Source organism: Hippocampus guttulatus, chromosome 5 (genome assembly GCF_054856545.1).
Source record: "Hippocampus guttulatus isolate MCC_2025c chromosome 5, RoL_Hgut_1.0, whole genome shotgun sequence".
NCBI lineage: Eukaryota > Metazoa > Chordata > Actinopteri > Syngnathiformes > Syngnathidae > Hippocampus > Hippocampus guttulatus.
Window position 1 is genome coordinate 13,126,814 of NC_141265.1, and position 19,845 is coordinate 13,146,658.

General features: G+C 40.0%; 4 protein-coding genes across 5 annotated transcripts; 2 read left to right on the forward strand and 2 right to left on the reverse strand.

Annotated features, from left to right (window-relative positions):
* The first annotated feature begins 1,934 nt into the window (after positions 1-1,934).
* On the forward strand, positions 1,935-4,188 carry LOC147205118 (uncharacterized). Its single transcript, XM_086111888.1, has 2 exons — positions 1,935-3,015; positions 3,847-4,188. The coding sequence occupies exons 1-2, from the start codon at positions 2,410-2,412 to the stop codon at positions 4,186-4,188; spliced, it is 948 nt and encodes a 315-aa protein (XP_085968014.1). The 5' UTR covers positions 1,935-2,409.
* Positions 4,189-6,145: 1,957 nt separating this feature from the next.
* On the reverse strand, positions 6,146-8,464 carry il12b2 (interleukin 12B 2). Its single transcript, XM_086111622.1, has 6 exons — positions 8,413-8,464; positions 8,088-8,336; positions 7,893-7,995; positions 7,167-7,357; positions 6,488-6,636; positions 6,146-6,391 (listed from the first exon to the last, which is right to left on the reverse strand). Exons 1-6 carry the CDS (start codon positions 8,447-8,449, stop codon positions 6,227-6,229), a joined length of 894 nt encoding a protein of 297 aa, XP_085967748.1. The 5' UTR covers positions 8,450-8,464; the 3' UTR covers positions 6,146-6,226.
* A 2,825-nt stretch (positions 8,465-11,289) lies between these two features.
* LOC147205120 (transcription factor BTF3-like) lies at positions 11,290-14,111 on the reverse strand. The gene is made up of 6 exons (XM_086112231.1): positions 14,040-14,111; positions 13,349-13,417; positions 13,157-13,270; positions 12,366-12,567; positions 12,235-12,291; positions 11,290-11,462 (listed from the first exon to the last, which is right to left on the reverse strand). Exons 2-6 carry the CDS (start codon positions 13,415-13,417, stop codon positions 11,416-11,418), a joined length of 489 nt encoding a protein of 162 aa, XP_085968357.1. The 5' UTR covers positions 14,040-14,111; the 3' UTR covers positions 11,290-11,415.
* Positions 14,112-14,325: 214 nt separating this feature from the next.
* On the forward strand, positions 14,326-18,964 carry utp15 (UTP15 small subunit processome component). 2 transcript variants are annotated; one of them, XM_086112461.1, is made up of 12 exons: positions 14,326-14,503; positions 14,975-15,106; positions 15,208-15,300; positions 15,403-15,587; positions 15,798-15,976; positions 16,059-16,184; positions 16,819-16,954; positions 17,057-17,141; positions 17,240-17,395; positions 17,820-17,921; positions 18,001-18,134; positions 18,318-18,964. In XM_086112461.1, exons 2-12 carry the CDS (start codon positions 15,017-15,019, stop codon positions 18,616-18,618), a joined length of 1,587 nt encoding a protein of 528 aa, XP_085968587.1. In that variant the 5' UTR covers positions 14,326-14,503; positions 14,975-15,016; the 3' UTR covers positions 18,619-18,964. The 2 variants fall into 2 exon arrangements, with proteins under 2 accessions (XP_085968587.1, XP_085968588.1); XM_086112462.1 differs by having other exon boundaries at positions 14,326-14,470.
* Positions 18,965-19,845: the final 881 nt, after the last annotated feature.

Consider the following 19,845-nt stretch of genomic DNA (forward strand, 5'->3'; position numbering starts at 1 on the left):
AATTTTCTCGGCCTTTCTCGACTAGCATTGTTGCCAAACTTTGACATTCTAATCTCACAAAAATGTCACAAAAAGTATGATTATTGAACGAATAATTTCGTCCAAATTTACTTGCAAATTGACTTACCCTGTGCGAAATCTGGGACTGTTTTATTGAACACAAAGTTGATACACTCGCAGGAAGCCATGATTTTCTCGGATTCATCATAGCAACACATTTAGTGTACCTTCTGCCTTGTAATGAAAGATCATTTAAGTGTTCTACCTGCCACTATACATTGCTGGCATAGACTGAGGAAAGATATTTGTCATGAATAAATCAATTCGATTTTCGGACAAATTGAGTCATGTGGTTGTCTGTGTGTGTGTGTTGTGAAGGTGGGTGGATTTTAATTTGAATCCCATTTTTTTGGGTGGAAGGCTACATCGATCCTGGACCGGTCACCGTTCAGTCAGTCATGGGACCAGACACAAAAAAGGGCACCAATTCACACGGTCGCGAAGTGGAATTGAACCCACACTGCCTGCACAGAAATCTGGTAAATGTGTATTTTATTGCAACGTTTCTCCTTCGGCCTCTCAAGAGGACTGTACTTGGTTGATACCAAACGTCCCTTGTTAATTCTTTCATCGAGATTCACTGCTGCCATCTCGTGGTTTGCATGGGGTGTTTTTTTCTGCGCTTGGGCAGTTTTTACAACAGATGACCTTCCAGATGCAACCTCTTAACAACAGTGGCTGGGAAACGGCGAAAGGGATGCCACCGTTCACCTTGACTGGATTTAGATCCCCAATCATCTGTGTCCAAAGTTTGCAGTGCTACCCACTGAGCCGTCCAGCCACCCTACCCAATCCCCTTTCAAAGTATTGCAACGGCAAGGTCACTTCATTTGTTTTGTATACTGAAGACATTTGGGTTTCAGATCAAAAGATGAATATAAGAAAAAAGTTCAGAATTCCAGCTTTTATTTCATGGTATTTATATCCAGATCTGGATTTATATCCAGGGCAGATCACCTTTTGTTTGAAGCCAGCCATATTTCAAATCAGTAAAAGTATTGGAACATGACTGATGGGTGTTTGTAGTTGCTTTGGTGTTTTCTTTTAAATTGACTGCTTAAACATTACATAGTCCTTGTTTTGGCTTTGGTTTCCACCGGTGAAAACTGAAGTTGCAGCTAAATGGTGTGGTTTCTACCTCAGGTACTCAAAGCGCTTCACACTGTTCCCTCATTCACCTTCTGGTGACGCAGCCACAGGAGGAACTAGGGAGGGGTTCGGTATCTTGCTCAAGGACACTTCGACACGGTCGCAATGGCCGGGGATCGTACCACCAACCTCTGGTTTAGGAAACGACATCCCGCAAAGGCTTGTGAAATATTGTGTCAGAAGCACTTGTCAGAAACAAGTGCGCATGCATTTTTAGGTCGTTGCATTGTATTAGATCACCACTAGATAGCACTAAATTCTACAGACTACCTTTAAGCAAACATGAAGTCCCAAGAGCCGTCCATGGGAGAAGAGCAAATCATTTTTATGTTGAGAGAAGAGGGAAAATAGATCAGAGCTATTGCAGAAATATTGAGAATTGCTAATACAACAATTACTGCATTGCTAATACAACAATTTAGTAAGTCATGAAAAAGAAAAAAAGTTCCTGGTGTGCTGAGCAACAGACAAAAAACAGATTGGCCAAGGCTATCAACAGCAGTTGATGACAGAAACATTGTGAGAGCGGTGAAGAAACACCCAAAGAAAACAGTCAGTCCATTACTCCCAACCTCCACAGGCCACAAGTGATGTCACAATGCAGTATTCGAAGATTTCGAGAGAAACAAAATGCAATTTTGATTGGAATTTGCAAAGAAGTAAAGAGATGAACAAAGTATCATGGATTGGTGAGACCAAGATTAACCTCTACCAAAGTGACGGAAAGGCCAAAGTATGGCAAATGAAAGGATCTGCTAATGATACAAAACACACAGGTTCATCATCAGGAATTGACCTTGCCATTCCACTACTTTTGGAGGGGGCTGTGCGTCTGATTCGGAATGTACATTTTAGAAATAAAGCTCAATCTACTTGTTGATGAATACCTACTTAAGCATACTACGGCACTGTATTTCAATGGTGGTCATGATGATGGTGTTATTGAGAAGTATGCTGCTATGAATTGTGCTTGGTGTAAAAAGTTTGAGAACCACTTCTTTAAGGTAAATGACGAAAATTAGATTGACACCCCTGTTTTGCATTGTAAACAAAGTTAAGAGGAGTCGACACGCACCAGTTACACTGGAGACACAATTGTAGATTCCATTGAGACTCAGTGGCAAGGCCTTATCACGTGTGATTAATTGCACTTCACTTCACCCAAAAAACACACCAACAAAAAAATGCCGTTTGTTCCACATGCCCCCCGGAGGTCTGGATAGTGCCTTTAAAAGGGGCTGGAGAGGCTCGTCATCCATACTCAACGATGGGCGCGTGATAATGCTCCTGAACGGCACCGTCCGCCTGTCGGTCGATTTTGACTCTACGGGTGACTTCTTCGTGTTCATCTTCCACATCCTGTTCGCCACCAGTGCGGTCCTGGTGGCCGGCTCGGTGGCCGTGAGCATCGCGTCCAGCCGCTCGCTGCGCGTCCAGAATCGCTTCATCTTCATGCTCAACACCAGCGTGAGCGACACGTTGACCGGTTTCTCCGTCTACTATTTGGGCTTGTTCGACGTCCAGGAGGGTTACCCATCCAGAAACGGGACTTTCTATATCCTGCCTTCCTTCCTTGGTGTCAACGTGCTGACCTTCCTGTTCGCCCAGTTCGACCGCTACCTGGCCGTGTGCCACCCGTTCTTCTACCACCGTTATATCAGCCGCTCGCTGGTGATCGGCGTGTGCGCCTTCTGCTGGATCTACACCTACTTCATCCTCACCGTGCAGAACATGGTGCCTATCTCCAAGGCGGCCCAGATCAATGCGTTTGGGGTCATGACCCTGCAGATCATCGTGTTGGTCAAGGTCAGATTTGGCAAAAGAAGAAGTACAGACACGTTTACATTATAGTTAGTTTTCATTTCATTTTGACTTTTAATTATTAAATTCAATTCGTTTTATTGAGCTTTTAGGACTGGTTTCTTGGTTTTTATTAGTTTTTCTTTGGGGGGTGCTTTGTCTTTGTTTTTTTTTAAATTAGATCCAGCTTTATTAATTTTAGCTTTTTTCAATAAAGAGCATTTGTCAAATGCAGTACAGTATTAAAAAAGACAGGTCACAATAACTAGTGTGTAATTAAGCTCCTAAACTACAACTCTCAAATAACTGTTCAAGCTTCCTTGTTCCTAGCGGCTGTAACAATAATACCTAAACTCATGAATGAAATTAATTGCCTGAGATGAAAATAAAGGACATGAAAAAAATATTGTTTTAAATTTCTTTCATAAACAGAAAAATATAAAATAAAAATAAACGCATTTTATTTTATTCCGTATTTCGAAAAATTTTTTTTTCAATTTTGGTCTTTGTCATTTTATTCATTTTCATAACAAACATCCAATAAAAATGTATAAAATAAAGGAAACACATCCTAAGAGAATTATCATTATATTGGCACGTATGCGAAAGTTTGATGACTTCTACTAGTACCTTTCATTATTGCGCTACATTTTCGCGATGACTGAGCAGTTTTGAAGACGACAACAAGGCACTTTATTGCGATGTTGACCCTATTGGAAACTGGTGTACCTAATGTTATGGCTCGGCTCCAATTTTATGTTAACAAAACGACGTTTTAAGTAAAAAAAAAGAGTTAGAAAGAGTAACATTTATTTGTATTTGCCACCACTGGTCAAGGTTCTGATGACCGTCAAGCTGTATGTGATCGCCCGCAACCACCTGGCCCGAGAGCCGCCCAGCGCCGAGCGGGACAACAAGAGAGAGTCGCTGCGCATCATCGTTTTCGTCGTTATCTGCTTCCTGGCCCTGTGGTGCCCCTCGTTCGTCAACATCATCGTCAGGCAACTCACCCGGACCGGGCTGCGCTTCCGCAACGAGGCCACCAACCTGTTCGCCATCATGGCGCGCCTCGACGCGCTGGTCACCCCGGCTCTGTACATTTGGGGCAGCCCCGCCCTGAGAGGAGCCGTTTGGAGGCTCGTGTGGAAGCGGGTGTGCCCCAGACGCAGGGCCAGGTAACGCACAAACATTTACAGTGCCGACAGTTTCATTTCGCCTTCACTGCCATGTCTTTCTTTCCGTTTCAGAATCGATTTAACTTCCAAGGTGTGATGAAAGAAGGAACGCGAGCTCTTTTACGACGCACGAGGATGTCACTGTTTTATTTATTTAGCATACCTGTCAACTTTTCGGAGCGCCAACCTGTATAAACTACCAAAAAAATCCTTATAAAGAGCAAAAAATCCTTATAACATACCAAAGCATTTTATATGTCAAAATAATGGCAGAAAAAAACCCCACGAAATTTTCAATGGTATTTATTGTAGATCTCCATAATACAATGTCTGGTTAATGTCTAATCATCGTTCTACTTAGTGGCATTACTGTGTTCAGAGTTGTATTCCTGCGTTACTTTTTAAAAAACCCGGAAATGTTCAGAATCCGTATGATTTGTGCGATACGGCCATATACGTAAGATTCACCACAAAATCCGTATGAACTATGGCTAAACCATATGAGTTGACAGGTATGATTTAGTTAGTTTTTAATGAGTATTGTCATTATTTTCTGAATGAACGGGGCTCTCTTTACGTGCCATTTTCTCATTTTTTCGCTCATTCTATTGTTTACTGAAACAATAGCTGAATAAAATTGAGAGGACTCCAGCATACTCGCGATTCGGCACCGGCGGATTTACCTATTCACCTTAACATAAAACTTCAGAGTGAAGTTCTTATTGCATTATTATCACGCCTGAGTCGGTCGTGCTTTTCATTTTTCATGTTTCTGTTTCATGTGTGTGTTTTAAGGCTAAGAAAAAAAAAGACGACTAGCAAAATGACTTTGTAGAAAGGAAGACTTGTGTATAAATCCAAACAAAAAGGACAGCTCCTAGTCAGTGGTGATGGATTTGTTTTCATAGATGTTTCATTTTATGGATCATTGAGTACACATACTAATAACTCTTATGAGATGGAACTTTGTGGTGACAGTTTGACTTCATACATGTAAATAGTATCTATTGTCATACATGTAAATAGTATCTATTGTTAATTATTATCCATCCATTCATTGTTTTAATCCGTTTATTCTCACAAGAGTCGTGGACGTGCTGAAGCCCATCCCAGCTGATTTTGGGCAGAAGGCGATGTACACCCCGAACTGGTTGCCAGCCAATCGCATCGGACATAAACAACCATCCTGCGCTGAACAATCACACCTACCGACAATTTGGAGTGTTTTTCACAAGATCGTCTCAATCTTTCCAAGCTAGCCAAGAACTTGGCAATACAGAACACATGCCTCAAGAATTTTATTGATGGTTCAGTGATGTATCTAGTGATGCATAGTTAACAATATATTTTCAAATAATTTCAAAGGAAGTGATATTTTTACAATGTTCCATTTTTTTTCCAATGCTGCTGGGCTCTAATTCTTCTTCACTGGCAAACGTCTACACATAGAATGCCTCTATGGATAGCAATATATGACTGTCGTCTTGGGTTTACAAAGCTTCATTTTTCCTCGTTGGACCTGCAATGAGTTGATAAAATAAACATAAAACACAAAAACTGACAGTTTGAAGAAATAAATATGACATCAGGAGCTGCGCATGAGTGTCTTGGCACGAGTTGTGGCTGACAGCAGCTCCGAGTGAATGTTCTCATTTTGGATTTGTCACCTTGACAATTTGTCCTGTTTAGTAAATGACTGAAAGTGCATGTGAATGTGGCTCTTTTGTCCTAATCATAATCACCCCATTTTTCACAACATTGTATCTGAAACTGAAATTTTGGCTCACAACTCCAAAAAAAAAAAAGAAAAGAAAAAATGCAGAAAATTAGTAAGTGACTGTGTATATTGACCAAAATGAATACAGACAAAAGAAAGAGTAAAAGAGAGCAAAACATTTATTTGAGGGGCTGATGCACTAGCTACAAATAATAGCAGCACTAGCTACTCAGTAATTGGTGGCTGGTTTTAAATAAATAAATACATAGATAGTTTTGGCGGCAGTGTCAGTGTTAGATCATGATGTTTCACAGCGGTATACATTTCACTGCGTTTCTGACATGTGACAGGTGGAAGAAGACAGCAGACAGCACTTTACATTTGTCCATTCAGACCACCGGCTCCAGGCCGACTGGACCAGCAGGTCCCGGGAGCGGGCCCTCAGGCTGCTGATCTTTTTGGGTAGCTGGGAGGGTTTGGAGCATTTGACCTGATATCAAGGAGGAGAACGCAAAGACGAAGATTAGAGAAAAGGTCCCGGGAAAAAAAAAAAAAATTGTTTGAGGGGCCGTTGCCCGCATTGCACCTGTCCATCATTTTTGAGCCTATATTCCACTTGGTGTTCCAGGGGGAAGAAGCTGTCAGGGCTGGACCAGCTGCATGGAGGTCGAACGGTCACGCTTAAGTTGTGTTCCAATTCTTGACATTTGACAATTTGAGGACTGTCTGGTTGAACTGGGCACAATACAAGTGACAAGCATTTTTTTCATGCACCCACATTGGTACTGCATCTTCATGTTTATCTATCTCGCTAGCTAGCTAGCAAACTAGCTACTGATCCTACAGTTTTTCTCAGTTGCTCTGGTACATTTCTCAGATCAGAATTGAGTTTCTCAAAACTGCTTGTCCAATTTTCACATCATTGTCACTTGTGCACATCAAAAAGCAGTGTATGATTTCTTGGAATAAGATGCAAATGCTGAAATATTTTACACTATGAATCCTAATAATGATAATGTTGCTAGGACAATACGATTGATTCACATACACTCTGCATCTGATATGTAAATCGCATCCCTGATGATAAAACAGAATTTGTACAAAAAAATAAAATAAAACTGAAATGTATACTTTTTGTTCTTGTACTTCTCCCTTTCATGTTTTTTGTTACTGTGAATTGGGAATTTCTCCATTGTGAGACGAATGAAGGTTTTCTTATCTTATTTTATCTTAGTTGTGCCCTTTCATCAGTTGCAATGACTCACTGATATCGCGAAGATAAAATTTTTTGATCCTCCTGAGGAAAGAGTAGTTTTCGATGGCTTCGGCTGTGAGTTCCAGCATGGTGCTCTCCTCTGAGTAAGGTGAAAGCGAGTGGCGCAGATCAAAGTGGAGTCTGCCATCTTGTTTGTCAATGGTGCTGCTGACCCAGCTGCACAAGTCGCCTCCTTCGTGGCTGTGGAGAAAATGTCAGAAGAAAAATGCAGAACACATTGTGTGAAACTGATCTATCGCTAAGATCAGACACGTTATTAAGATGACGCTTTCACTGTGTGTGGACCCCATTTTCTGGAAAAAAATACACTTTTGACAGAAGTTTGTACACTTTGCATTTAACTCATTCACTCCCAAAGACGTTTTTAAACGTCTTTTCAGACTTGGTCCAGAATTGGCTGGTACTGAATGAGTTAATGATGTTCAAATGACTAAGTCGACAGCGACAAAACTTTATCTAGATCCTGCATTTTCTTTCAACCTGTTGTCACTTGTTTAACTTTAATTAGTATGGTAAATTAGTAGGAAAGTAAAAACTCGGGCTCTGGCTTCCAGTCGATGGCAGCTATGGCTCCCCTATTGTACTATTTGCTGTTTATTATAGACAAAATATTGACGTTTTGCTGCTGAAAATGGCTAAATGAGTTTCATATCCCTTTAAGAATCAATATGTGTTTACTCTGCTTTAGCAAAGAGTCCAAATGATGTTTGTTTACCAATGTGGCCCCAGTCCAACGCGTACAAGTTCGTATTTAGTGTAGTTCCATGTGCAGCTAAAAGTGCAGTTGTAAGAATTGGCACGACAGGTGAGGAAAGAATCTGTAAGATACACAATTTTAAAAATTAATACATAAAACCAATTACAGAATATCAGTGAATTTTTGGCCTGCATAAAGCAAGAGTCTTCTCACCGAGTTCCTTCTCCTCCTCAGCCTTCAGCAGGAGATAAGTGGACATGCTCTTCCCTCTGCTCCAGCAAGTGTACTCTCCGAGCATGGGCCTGCCTACATTCTGGAGCAGTAGATTGGGACCAATCTTCTTCATGTCGTCCTGGTAATCTTCATCGATTTCCTCACCTCTAAACTTCCATGTGACTTCATCACCTTTGGATGCTACATCGCACGACAATGTGACTAAGTCGTGCAATGTAGCCACCGTGACTGCATGGACAAAAGACAATCAAAAACACTACAGTGACAAAGAAATGATAATCATGCATAAAATGTGAGAACATACATCTTTCTGGGAAGTATTTGAGTCTATTTGCTCCCATTGCTCCCCCCAGGCTGACGAGCAGGAGCCCGAAAATGCAAATTGATCTCTTGAGGGATCAGAGGAAAAATATTAGCCATTGAAGAGAACATAACAAATTGGCCATTTACTTCTGAGATTATCATTGACTCCAACAATCCAAAAGAGTCATTATTAACAAGCATCTAATGTGCCTCACTTACCATTCTGGTGAAACAATACTGAAAATTGATGTAGAGCAAATGTTCAGTGGTTGCTGAAGACCATATGCACCAAGTGTTCTCAAGACTCTTTTTTATACTAATGCACAAAAGCAAGCATCAGCACCATTTTTGCAGCCTTGTGTGGGAGTGAAGATAGAAACTGAAGGACATAGTAAACCAAAGAAGCAGTCGGTTGAGAGTGTACTTCTACAATAAGTATGACGAAGGAAAAAGAAGCGGGGTGATTTCGAATCAGATAAAAAAAAAAACACGATAGTAAAGGGCTCGTGTGAGTAAGAAATGGGGGTTACCCTTGATTGATATACAGCTTTCGATTTAAAAAAAAGACTGTTTGAAGTGTTGGAATCTGTAATGTGAGAAGAGTAGAATGCAATTCAGCATTATGACAACTGTTTAAAATAAAAACTCTTGAATACTAACCTAAAATGGCAGTGATATAATATAATATAATATAATGTAATATAATATTATATAATATAATGTAAAAAAAATAACACAGTCGCGTGGACTGACAAATTAGTAAATATTTGTGGGGAAAAAAAGAATTTTAGCTAAATTTCACATAAAAGGGTTTCCGTGTAATGCAATGTCATTTATGTAACTCTATGGGAAAAGATGGCGGAGGGATGTCCAAAACAGGAATTCCCATGCTTATTACTCATTCAATGGGCAAGAACAAACTGTTGGCAAATGACAACGTAAGACTTCCTCATACACATAACAGCTTCCTGACGTGCGTGTACAAAAAGTGGTTTCGTGTTGTAAATAGCAACTTACATTTCCCGCAGGGCTGCTTCTATGTATCATCGTTTTTATTTTCATTCACTGACTATGTTAATATCAGGGTTGGGAGGGTTACTTAAATTATCTATTCCTATACAGTTACCGCTTCCTTGCTAAAACAAAATGTGTCTAGTGTAATCCAAGTACCACAATATCAAAGAAATATCTGGATTACTCCAACATGAAATATGATATTAAAGACAAAATAAATAAAATATTGGTACAATAAATATTTGTTTGGTTTTCTGTATGACTGTTTAATAGGCATGGTTTACTGGAATTTCAAATCCAAAACTTCAGAAGTGTGAGACAGATGTGCTAATCACTTGTTCGCCATGCTACCGATAGCTAGCGAGTTCACCAGTTCACTGTATATGCTATTAGCTAACTCATTTTGATATGGTGATGATGATTGCCTGGGATGACAACCATTTTTTATTCTCAGTGACAAGCACATCTTTTTAATATGTTGTTTTCATAATAAAGCATTGGATGATATGTGATGCGAGGTAAAACACTTCAGAAGGTGCTCGAGTGCAAGATAGCCCGCTGTTTGCATGCATAAGTAAGAAATAGGAACCCTAAATGTTATTTAAGGGTCGTATTTCTTAAAGCAAATTCGGATTGACTTTTAAATTTAATTTAAAAATGAAGGCCGCCTTTGCAGTATTTTCCAATGCCCCATCCTGTCCAAAGTTGCGCCTTCATAAATGACTTGCCATCTGCTCTTAAGTGTCCTCATCAGTTTTGTTGGTGCCGTTATGCTGATTGTGTGATTATGACCACTTGTCATTCGGTGAACTTTTTTTACAAAAAGAATTGTCATTTATTTTCAGATTTCACACGATCTACAATCAAAATCCTTTTTATTGTTTTAATTAAAACCCTTTAAAGCAAATTAAGACATTTTTAGGCTTATGGATTCAGTACCTTTTCAGACTTTTTTTTTTCCCCAAGATCCTGGAACACCTTGATTATTTACAATGAATATTTATTTAATTCCCTTAATGTCGCTTTGAAACGGAGTCGCTTTTGGGAAGCCTAACACATCCAGTGGGCTGTCGTAGTCCAAATGGCACTAATGATCAGCCAGTTTGCCGACAAGATTGCAGATACAGTCCATGGTGGCCCATTGAGCTATATAATGTGACAATGTGACTTGTTGGCTGTTGCTCTGCTAAGGCTGGAAGAGGTTTCTTGGCCCATATTTTTTTTTCAACAGCTAACAGAAAAGATAAGGTTTTTGTATCCTGATTATGCAACGTGGATTCTGTTAGACCCTAAACCTGATTGACATGAACATAAATCTCTGGAGTTAGTATTTTTTATGCCATGGTGGGGGTAATGTTTAAAATATTGTATCCAGTCATTTTCTGTACTGCAGGTCACTGTAAACTGAAGCTTATTCTCGCAAATCCATGGGAGGTAAATGACTAGGTTGTTGTTGCTACATATTCGGGAATAGATATGACAATGTGTGATAGTACTGTCCTTTACTTAGTAAATATGCAAGTTTCGGTTTGTTCATATTTTCCTTTCTGTGGTTTTGTGATCTTCAGCTTCAGATAGTGAAGGTCAAGACATTTTTTTTCCTTCTGCGAAACTCAACTTCCACTTTGTATCTGATTAAATGACGAGTGCCAAAAAAATAGTTTTTCTTATCCGTCACTGTCACAAGCCACCACCGTCTTAAACGTCCCCCGCTAAGTTTGATTTTAACATACTGCTGCATGTATAAAATGATGAAATCTTTTTGTTTAAATGTCATCTTTATTATATGATTAGTTCCACTAGAACATGTTAAGTATGTTGGCATCGCAAAGGAGTGGCAGCATTAAGAAAGACAAAGAACAGCTGAATTAAATACTTTACTGCAGAATGACAGAGAGCTGTGTAGTAGAAGACAGGGAGGATCCCTTTTACTCATTTGATCTCAAATCAACTTGCCGCGGTGAGTTCAGAGTTTGTGCTTGTCGGTATGTTAGTTGGCCTCATTCTTTGAAGCCTCGTCGAAGTTCTCCACAAGATCTGAAATATGAGAGAGCGGTTAGGAAGGTCTCGGATGGTTGTCCACTACTCACACAAAGTGAGGGCTATTCGACTTCTGGGTGAAACTTCAGAACGAATCTAAAATAAACACTACAGATGAAGGTGCGCTTAATTTGGCCTTCTCAAAATGTTTGAATGTCCATCTGTTTAACGTTTTATTTGTGTTTATGTGCTCTTAAGGGAGGGATGACATAAGAACATTGATACACACTGGATAAATAGTAATCATGAACACAGATTCTTATAATACTCAAAATATGATTCAAGTTTAAGAAGCAGAACACTGTTAATTTTAAATAAGGAACATAACCGCACCCCGAAGCTTGCGTATTTAAAAAAAAAAAAAAAAGCTTAAATGCTCTCCTTGACGTCCCCTAATAGTGTTTCCGCAAGGACACACTAAAGTGTCGTGTTATATTGCTCGACAAAGTCACAGCTTACCATGGACTAAATAAATGCATTTCTCGCAACGGGGTGAGTGAGAGTGTGGAAAGCGGTGCTACATGTTGCCAGTCAGTACGTCATGAACCAAAAACCTGTCGTGAAAGTTGTTATTCAGCTGCTTGTTAGAGAACAGCAAGTTGGGCAGCGCTGAAACACTGAAAAGTTGGTCATATGCATTCAAAGGTTTTGAAAAGGTCAGATAAGTTCACATGTAAATCTCTTAGGTCATAATGATTTCATCCTGAAATTGTAAACAGACACCAACTATTCCAAACTTTTTGTGAGTTGCGGATGTGCCATTGCTCACCAGGAACTTCATCATCCTCTTCTTCGGCAGCGAACGTGGGTGCTTCGCTCTCCCCGTCTACGAAGAACACAGACATTGCTGAGTGTGGACTCAAAAAAGCAAAACCAAAGAGTTGAAAATGTCTGTCATACTTGGCTTGGGCAGCGTCTCCGCCAATCGCCTTAGACTGGTGAGACTATCCGCTCCCAGCTGGTTTAGAATTCCCGGGAGCATCTCCGTGAGCTGTTTGTTTTCGGTGTGGCCCGTGATGGTGAAGGTGTTGGCCGCAAGGGATGCCTGCACCTTTGGGTTGTTGAAGTGGATAACTGTGCCCTGGTTTGTGAACATATTCACCTTTGGAGACAGTAGAACATTTTTTAAGTGGTCCGAAAGGAAGGGGACCTTGCCTTCATCATGCATTTTTGCCTCCTGATAGCATAGTTCAGTAATCCATTTATCTACAGCACTTTTCCTCATTATGCTGCTGTCAGACCCAACACAAGTTGAGCATGTACGATGTTGCATTTCCATAAACAGTCAATGCAGTTCACGTGGTCAGTCGTACATGAGTTCAGGGGGGCACAGATGAAGCATTTGAAGTGAACCTTTTACTTCTTCGCCCATATTGCACTGACCCTCACTATTCACAAGCAGTCCCTCCTGCTTGTGAATAGTGATGCCGGCCAGGAAATAGCGAAAATCTGCGTATAATAGACACCCACTGAAATGCATACGGGAAAAATATATTTTATGCATTATAATTTTATTGATTCTTCAGCGGATTAATCAGTAATCTGTATTTTTATCTACCAAAAATCGGCATCGGCCAAAAAAGAAAAAAAACAACAACATTGGTGTGGCTCTACTTCCACATTTTTTTATACAGCCATTGTATTGTATTTCATGAGGGAAACGTTTCCAAGCCTGATCCTGTCATTCATACCTCCTCAATACCAGAGATATTGTTGACTCCCAGCTTCTTGAGGGAGAACTGCAGCTTCTTGTCATCTGTTGTCGCAGTTCGGTGCAACACCTTCTTCTTTCTGCGAGCCGTACCCTATAAAAAGCAACAAGTATGTCAGTTGGCAGAAGTGCTCTACATGAATTAAAACTGGTCTGGCATGTACCATCTTACCTTGCCACCTATGCGGACCTGCGCCTGCAGTTTGGCAAGCTTCTCCTGGTTCATTATGGCCTCCTTCATCTATGATCAGAAAAAAAGATGTTTAAATCAGCAAAGATTTAAGGAAGTACAATGAATCTACACACAAGCTGGTTATTTGCATCACGTTTTTGATGAAAATCACTCAGAACTACAGGTTACCTTTTGAGACAACTCTAAAACCTAAACTAAAATCATTACATCTCGTTCAAATACCGACTTTTTAGGTAAATAAGCTTTGCAATTACAGTGAATTGTCAACCATGACAAGCTCCCAAATCACACTTTTGTGGGTTTAGCTGCCGCACGCTTTAAAAATAGAAGAAGACTAAAGTTTTGACCAAGTCCACCACGATCATCTCACATGCATTTAGCTATTTATTTTGACCTTACACTATTGGTTGTCAATGGGCAATATTATTAAGCCTACCATGTTTCGGGCTATGCTAAATGTAGTGCTACTTATCAGTCTTGCGTGTAAGAAAGCTAATAGCCACCCAAGCTAATAGGCTCGGTGAGGCCTCTTCAAGTAGACATTAGCAGATGTCTGGTGGTTGTATTACTCTTTTAAAAACGGTATCGGGTAAATAATTCTAAGCATACCACAGAATAAAATTATAAGAGGATGGATTACTTGATAACGTTTGGAATTTTCTAAACTGACCTGGGAGTTTGTAAACACGCGCCTCACACAACTGATATAAGCTAGGAGAAAGGGTCCAAAGTCGGAAGTGACGCATTCAGGAAACCTCCATAGAGAAAGATTTTGTCTAAATATATTAATTTGAGAACATTATTGTACTTTTTGATAAATCATAAAGTACACAAAGTTATTAAAATTTAAATCATGAAGTGATATAAAACAGTATTTTATCAAAATACATTTTTGTAAGATTGCATGAACAATAAAGTTTGTTTCTAAGTGAAACGGAAGTGAATATTGTAACGATGATGGCCGCCTCCGTGGCAACTTGTGGCAACGTGATCAAATTTTTTGAAGCCTAATGTTTTGTTCATCTATTTAGACGACTTTCATATCCTGTAATTTTAAAGATCTATATTTAAGGAGTATTTAAACCCACCGGACTTTCAAAGGTAAAACTGCCCAAGCGGTTTTTCGGAGCGAAGGTAAACGTGCTGGTGTGCGAACTTAACTCTGCTTCTCTGAGCATGTTGACTCACGTTTTGTAGTTTTGTTATCACAGTTGTGTTACCTTGCTATTTTAGAGCTATTTTGTTATTTATTATATTATTTTACTATATCATTATTTATTTTATTATCTATTTTATTTTATATTAGAAATGTTTTCCTTATTTAAACACATTTTGTTCGCCATAAGTGGTGGCATCGTACAGTCCTGCCATGCCATCAGAAAAAGTTGTGAAATGTCTTACTGAGCAGGAAGATATCAACAAACCTTTGTTAGCCAGTTTGTTAGAATGTTTTACTATAATTTTCATATAACTGCCAGGTGTTTTATATCAGTTTTAAAATATATATGTGTCCGTGGACAAACTACAACAGTATATTTTGTGTCCTTGCTGATTAACATTTGATTACCCCCCACCCACCATGTCAAATACTGTATACCTTAACAGGCAGAGTACTTTGTGACTAAAAGGAACTACACACACGCAGAAATGGCTTCATTTAAACCAACGAAAATTCCGGTTTATCCTAAACTTGGAGAGAAAGTCACACAGGACACTCTGTATTGGAAAAACTACAAGGTGAGTGTCTCCAGGTCTGGTTATTAGACATGATAATACAATGCGTATATCCCATATTGATTCTCAGTTGTGATACTGTAGTTCTGTTTTTCCTTCAACAGGCTCCAGTCCAGATAAAAGAATTTGGATCAGTCACGCATATCGACGTCTCTCCTGTGGCCCCCCATAACTTTGCTGTGACAGCATTTACACGAGTATGATGGCTTGTGTTTTCCAGAATGCACTTAACTTATAATTTTATAATACCATGCTATGTAGCATTTATTTGCATGTTTTATTTTTCCCCTCCCTTTTAGATCCACATTTATGGCCCATTCTCCCAGGAGCCTGTGAAGACATTCACACGATTTAAGGATACTGCATACTGTGGGAGGTTCCGTTCGGATGGTCAGCTCCTCGTGGCAGGATGTGAGGATTCGGTTGTGCAGCTGTTTGACGTCAGTGGCAAGGTGGCACTCAGGAAATTCAAAGGACATACAAAGTAGGAAATACACTTCTTCTTAATATTTTCATCATTTAAAATTGCTTGAGCTCGAGATGTGTAATAATGAATTCTTGAGTGACCCATTGACTGAATTGAATGTTGATCTTAACTCTCTGACAACATTTACAAATGCGCAAGCTTGGTATCTCCTGGTCATGACTATATACAGATGCACGTCTAATCCTCTTGCCATTTAAATCCACTCAGGGCTGTACACGTGACAGACTTCACCTCTGATCGGTACCAAATCGTTACTGGGTCGGACGACTACACTTGCCGAGTGTGGGACATCCCCAATGAGACAGAGCTCACCACCTACCAAGAACACACAGATTACATTCGCTGTGGCGTCACGAGCAAACTCAACAGGGATCTCTTCATTACGGGTGGTTAAATCATAATAAAGTGAAAGCTAGTACAGCATGATTACAAGTGCAAAATGTGACAATTTTTTATTCTTCCCCTCAGGATCATACGACCACTCAATTAAACTGTTTGATGCCAGAGTTGATAAGTCTGTAATGACTATGGATCATGGCCAGCCAGTGGAAAGTGTGCTTCTGTACCCTTCTGAAGGACTTCTTGTCTCAGCAGGTATGAACCATATTTTCAAGACCATACAGCACACCGTATTAAAAGGCATAGTTACGGGTGCTATTTCTGTATTTAACACATACACAAGACGTATTGTATTAACTAGCTTAAAAAATACGATAGCATGCATGCACCGTAGCCTATGTTTTTAAAAAGGCAACAGGAGCAAAACTGAGTTCGGTTGTACTTTATTGAAGTATTTCACAATGTACTCACGCTATTTTTTGATCCATCCTCATACTCAAATCCCTCAAAGTCCTAATCTTCTGTGTCCAAAACGAACAGCTTGCACAAGTTCACAATCAAACACGCCAGGTCATTGTCAGAGTCAGTCTCGGTTGTCGTGCGGCTCCTCAGAAATGGTGCCGGCTTTTGAGAAAACTCGAACAACAGTGCAAGCAGACACGTTAGGCCATGCACACAATGCATGCACAAATTGTGGCATAACTCGCCCGGCGCTGCCTCTCAGTCTTAGTAAATGTTATTATTAGGTGCCCCAGCCATTTTGCAGAATATTTAAGACTTTTTAGTGTGACTTTTGTTTGTGAAAATACGGTAATGGTTGTAGTGTCAAAAGCAGTAGTGTTAAGAAGCCTCACTCAAGGCCTGTACTGTAATTTGCTGGACTTTTCAGGGGGGCGATATGTCAAAGTGTGGGATCTGCTGAAAGGCGGCCAGCCCCTGGTGTCACTGAGGAACCATCACAAAACTGTCACCTGTCTGTGTCTGAGCAGCAGTGGCCAAAGAATGCTGTCATCGTCCCTGGACAGGTACATAAACTATGATTTGCACTTGACACACTCATGCTCTAAAAGCCAGTCATGAGTGTGCTTTTTTGGGTGCGCTCTTATTTAATATTTTTGTCTATTTAGGCACGTGAAGGTGTACAACACGACCAACTACAAAGTGGTGCACAACTTTGATTATGCTACCTCCATTCTCAGTTTGGCTTTGACTGTAAGGAAATTAAAACAACGCTTCACCTTTAAGTCACACCTGTACAAGTTGTCACCAGTACCGCAAATCTATTTTTGGCTCTTTATTTTTCTTCACAGCCAGATGATGAGACTATTGCTGTGGGTATGACCAACGGTATCCTGAGCATCAAACACAGGAAAAACCCTGAGGGGTCAACTGAAATGTCAGGTCAACATCGGCGACGACCGGCATATCGTGTGTTTGTCAAAGGGAAGAACTACATCCCTCAACAGGTAAGCATTATTGGGATTTTGTTGTCCGTTTTGTAATTATTATTTTTTAATTCCAGAAGTAGCAAGTAAATGGTTTGAAATATGGGTTAGCTGCAGGGACAACATGAAAAAAATGTTTTAATTGCTCTCGACATGGGCCACAACTCAATTCAACTGTATTTGCAAAGCACTTTAAAACAACCACCACTGTATACCAAGTGCTGTACATGGAGCAGAAATATTTCATACAACAAGGAACAATAAAACAATGAATAACGAAGACAGTAGAAAGCAGACACATTAGCCCAAGCATCCACAATCCATTCACAAATTGTGGCGTAACTCGGCGGTGCTGCTTCCCATTCTTCGTAAAGCTGTGAAATGTAATTTCAGTGCCATCCAGGCCATGATTTCCTCTTGTGAGTTGGTCTTTATTTTTCCCCAGGATGATTATCTTGTCAGTAAACCTGTGAAACAGCATCTAGCACAATATGACAAACATCTGAAGAAATTTAGTGTTTCCAAGGCTTTGGATGCAGCTATGCTGGTATGTCTTTTAGCTCACCATTAGTCTGTATTTCAGGCAAAAACATAATAAGTTCATAAAATGTCCGCTTGGATTGCAGTCAGGGATGAGACAAAAGAAGCCGGAAATTCCAGTCGCTCTTATAAAGGACTTGGATCGAAGAGGAACTTTGAAAAATGCTCTCGCAGGACGGAATGAACAGGAAGTCACTCGGTTGCTCAACTTTTTAATAGGGTGAGTCTATCGCACTGGATGTTAACTTTGCTGCATGTAAACATAATACTTGCATTGGCCAACTATAATGGGTGTTCAGAATGGAGCCCGTGAGGGCAAAAGTGAAAATATGGTAAGTCGGTATAATTGTCTTGAATTTAAGTAAATAATCATTTACGATTTCCTTTCCTTCACCTTCTCCAGGAACCTGGTTGACCCCAGGTTCACCCCTGTCCTCGTCATAGCAGCTGAGATGATCGTGGATATTTATGGGTCGGTCATTGGCCAATCGTCCATCGTGGACCGCCAGCTTTTGCGTCTCCAGGATCTGCTGGAGAGAGAAGTTAACTACCAGCAAGACCTCGTGGAAGTGCTGGGTATGCTGGACACTGTGTTTGCTTGCCATCTCCCGAGGAAGCAGGTGCCGTGCCTGGGTGTGGACAGATCCAATGGCCTGGCCAAAGGAAAGACGAGTGCCTCACAACCTCAGTTCCAGGCAACCTAATGTATCCTGGGATGGAATGTAACCCTTAACAGCTTGTATTAAACATCCAATCAGCCTGAATTTGCCTCATGTGACGAGCAACACATGGCTCCATCAGATAATATCAGTTTGGTTCATGTTTCAGGACCTTCAAACACACTGACATTTAATAAAATGTGTTTTCCTGAATGAGGATTCTCATTATAAAAAAAAAGGTGTTTTAAATATTTTTTTTGTTAAGTCTTTTAATTATACTTCAATTGTGAATGTATGAGTGAGCATTTCTCAATGGCTGGAGGGTGTTTTCATATTGTATCCATTGAGAAACATTTATTAAGAAGGCATGAATAAACAATCTTGGAACCTGTTCAGTATTTGAAAAGTGACGTTCGGCATGGACCTCCCTCATTTATCACCTGCACATAGAGCTAACTTCTAAAATCCTAATAATTCACTCTTGCTTATTAGCTATGGGTGAGTACCAGACACCAGGTATCTGTATCGTGACAATATTGGCCTTATTTTAAGGTATCGGCTCTCGTGGAGGCTCGCGATACTAGCCAGTGTTACAAATCAATCTGAAATTAAGACCTCCTTGGCAGTAGTTGGTGCTATTCTGTGAATGTTTGACACAAATTTTATATTATATCTTAAAAGTATTCGATTGGAGTTATCGATGAGTCCTTAGAGTGAAAACCAGTAATCAAACTGATATCGGCCTGAAAAAGGTGGTATCTAACATACTTACTACTTAAACTGATGATTCAGATTCCCTGAATATTTGTAACTAAACAAAATTCCTTATTCACTATCTGATTACCATACAACGTTAAGTAACATGACTTCACACACATTCTGTAGATGGAGTTGATATAAAAAGGCTACACAGCAGGATTTTGTTGTCCCTCTGTTCCGTGGTCCATTTGGAATTTCTTTTATGCCCATCTTCTGACTGATGTCTTGGAACAATGAGATCACTCCGGTGCTTTCGAAGCTCTTTGTGAGCCATGACTTGTGCTGTAAGATATGACTACAAAAATGCCTAGAACAGCCTACTAGAACAGCTGGACTTTATTTAGGTTAAATCTGAGGCACGTTAATTAAATGGTCTCAGGTTTATGCTGACTCCCACTTGGCATGAGTATAAATTTGATTGGTCTGTTCTGAACGCTTTTGAAGTGATGGATAAAAGCGCAACTTAATTTCATCAGACCGATACGTCCATAACCCTTTCATGGACCCTGTAAA

What these genes read in the sequence shown, in the direction of transcription:
- LOC147205118 (XM_086111888.1), top strand. Translation starts at nt 2,410, where the DNA reads ATGCCCCCCGGAGGTCTGGATAGTGCCTTTAAAAGGGGCTGGAGAGGC. An exon ending in AGATCATCGTGTTGGTCAAG is followed by an intron (nt 3,016 to 3,846) that starts GTCAGATTTGGC and finishes CCACTGGTCAAG; the next exon opens with GTTCTGATGACCGTCAAGCT.
- il12b2 (XM_086111622.1), bottom strand. Translation starts at nt 8,449, where the DNA reads ATGGGAGCAAATAGACTCAAATACTTCCCAGAAAGAT. An exon ending in GTTGGACTGGGGCCACATTG is followed by an intron (nt 7,358 to 7,892) that starts GTAAACAAACAT and finishes TTTTCTCCACAG; the next exon opens with CCACGAAGGAGGCGACTTGT. An exon ending in GGCTCAAAAATGATGGACAG is followed by an intron (nt 6,392 to 6,487) that starts GTGCAATGCGGG and finishes CCTTGATATCAG; the next exon opens with GTCAAATGCTCCAAACCCTC.
- LOC147205120 (XM_086112231.1), bottom strand. Translation starts at nt 13,417, where the DNA reads ATGAAGGAGGCCATAATGAACCAGGAGAAGCTTGCCAAACTGCAGGCG. An exon ending in ATATCTCTGGTATTGAGGAG is followed by an intron (nt 12,568 to 13,156) that starts GTATGAATGACA and finishes CTGTCTCCAAAG; the next exon opens with GTGAATATGTTCACAAACCA. An exon ending in GGAGACGCTGCCCAAGCCAA is followed by an intron (nt 12,292 to 12,365) that starts GTATGACAGACA and finishes TGTTCTTCGTAG; the next exon opens with ACGGGGAGAGCGAAGCACCC.
- utp15 (XM_086112461.1), top strand. Translation starts at nt 15,017, where the DNA reads ATGGCTTCATTTAAACCAACGAAAATTCCGGTTTATCCTAAACTTGGA. An exon ending in CTGTCATCGTCCCTGGACAG is followed by an intron (nt 16,955 to 17,056) that starts GTACATAAACTA and finishes TTGTCTATTTAG; the next exon opens with GCACGTGAAGGTGTACAACA. An exon ending in AGAACTACATCCCTCAACAG is followed by an intron (nt 17,396 to 17,819) that starts GTAAGCATTATT and finishes ATTTTTCCCCAG; the next exon opens with GATGATTATCTTGTCAGTAA.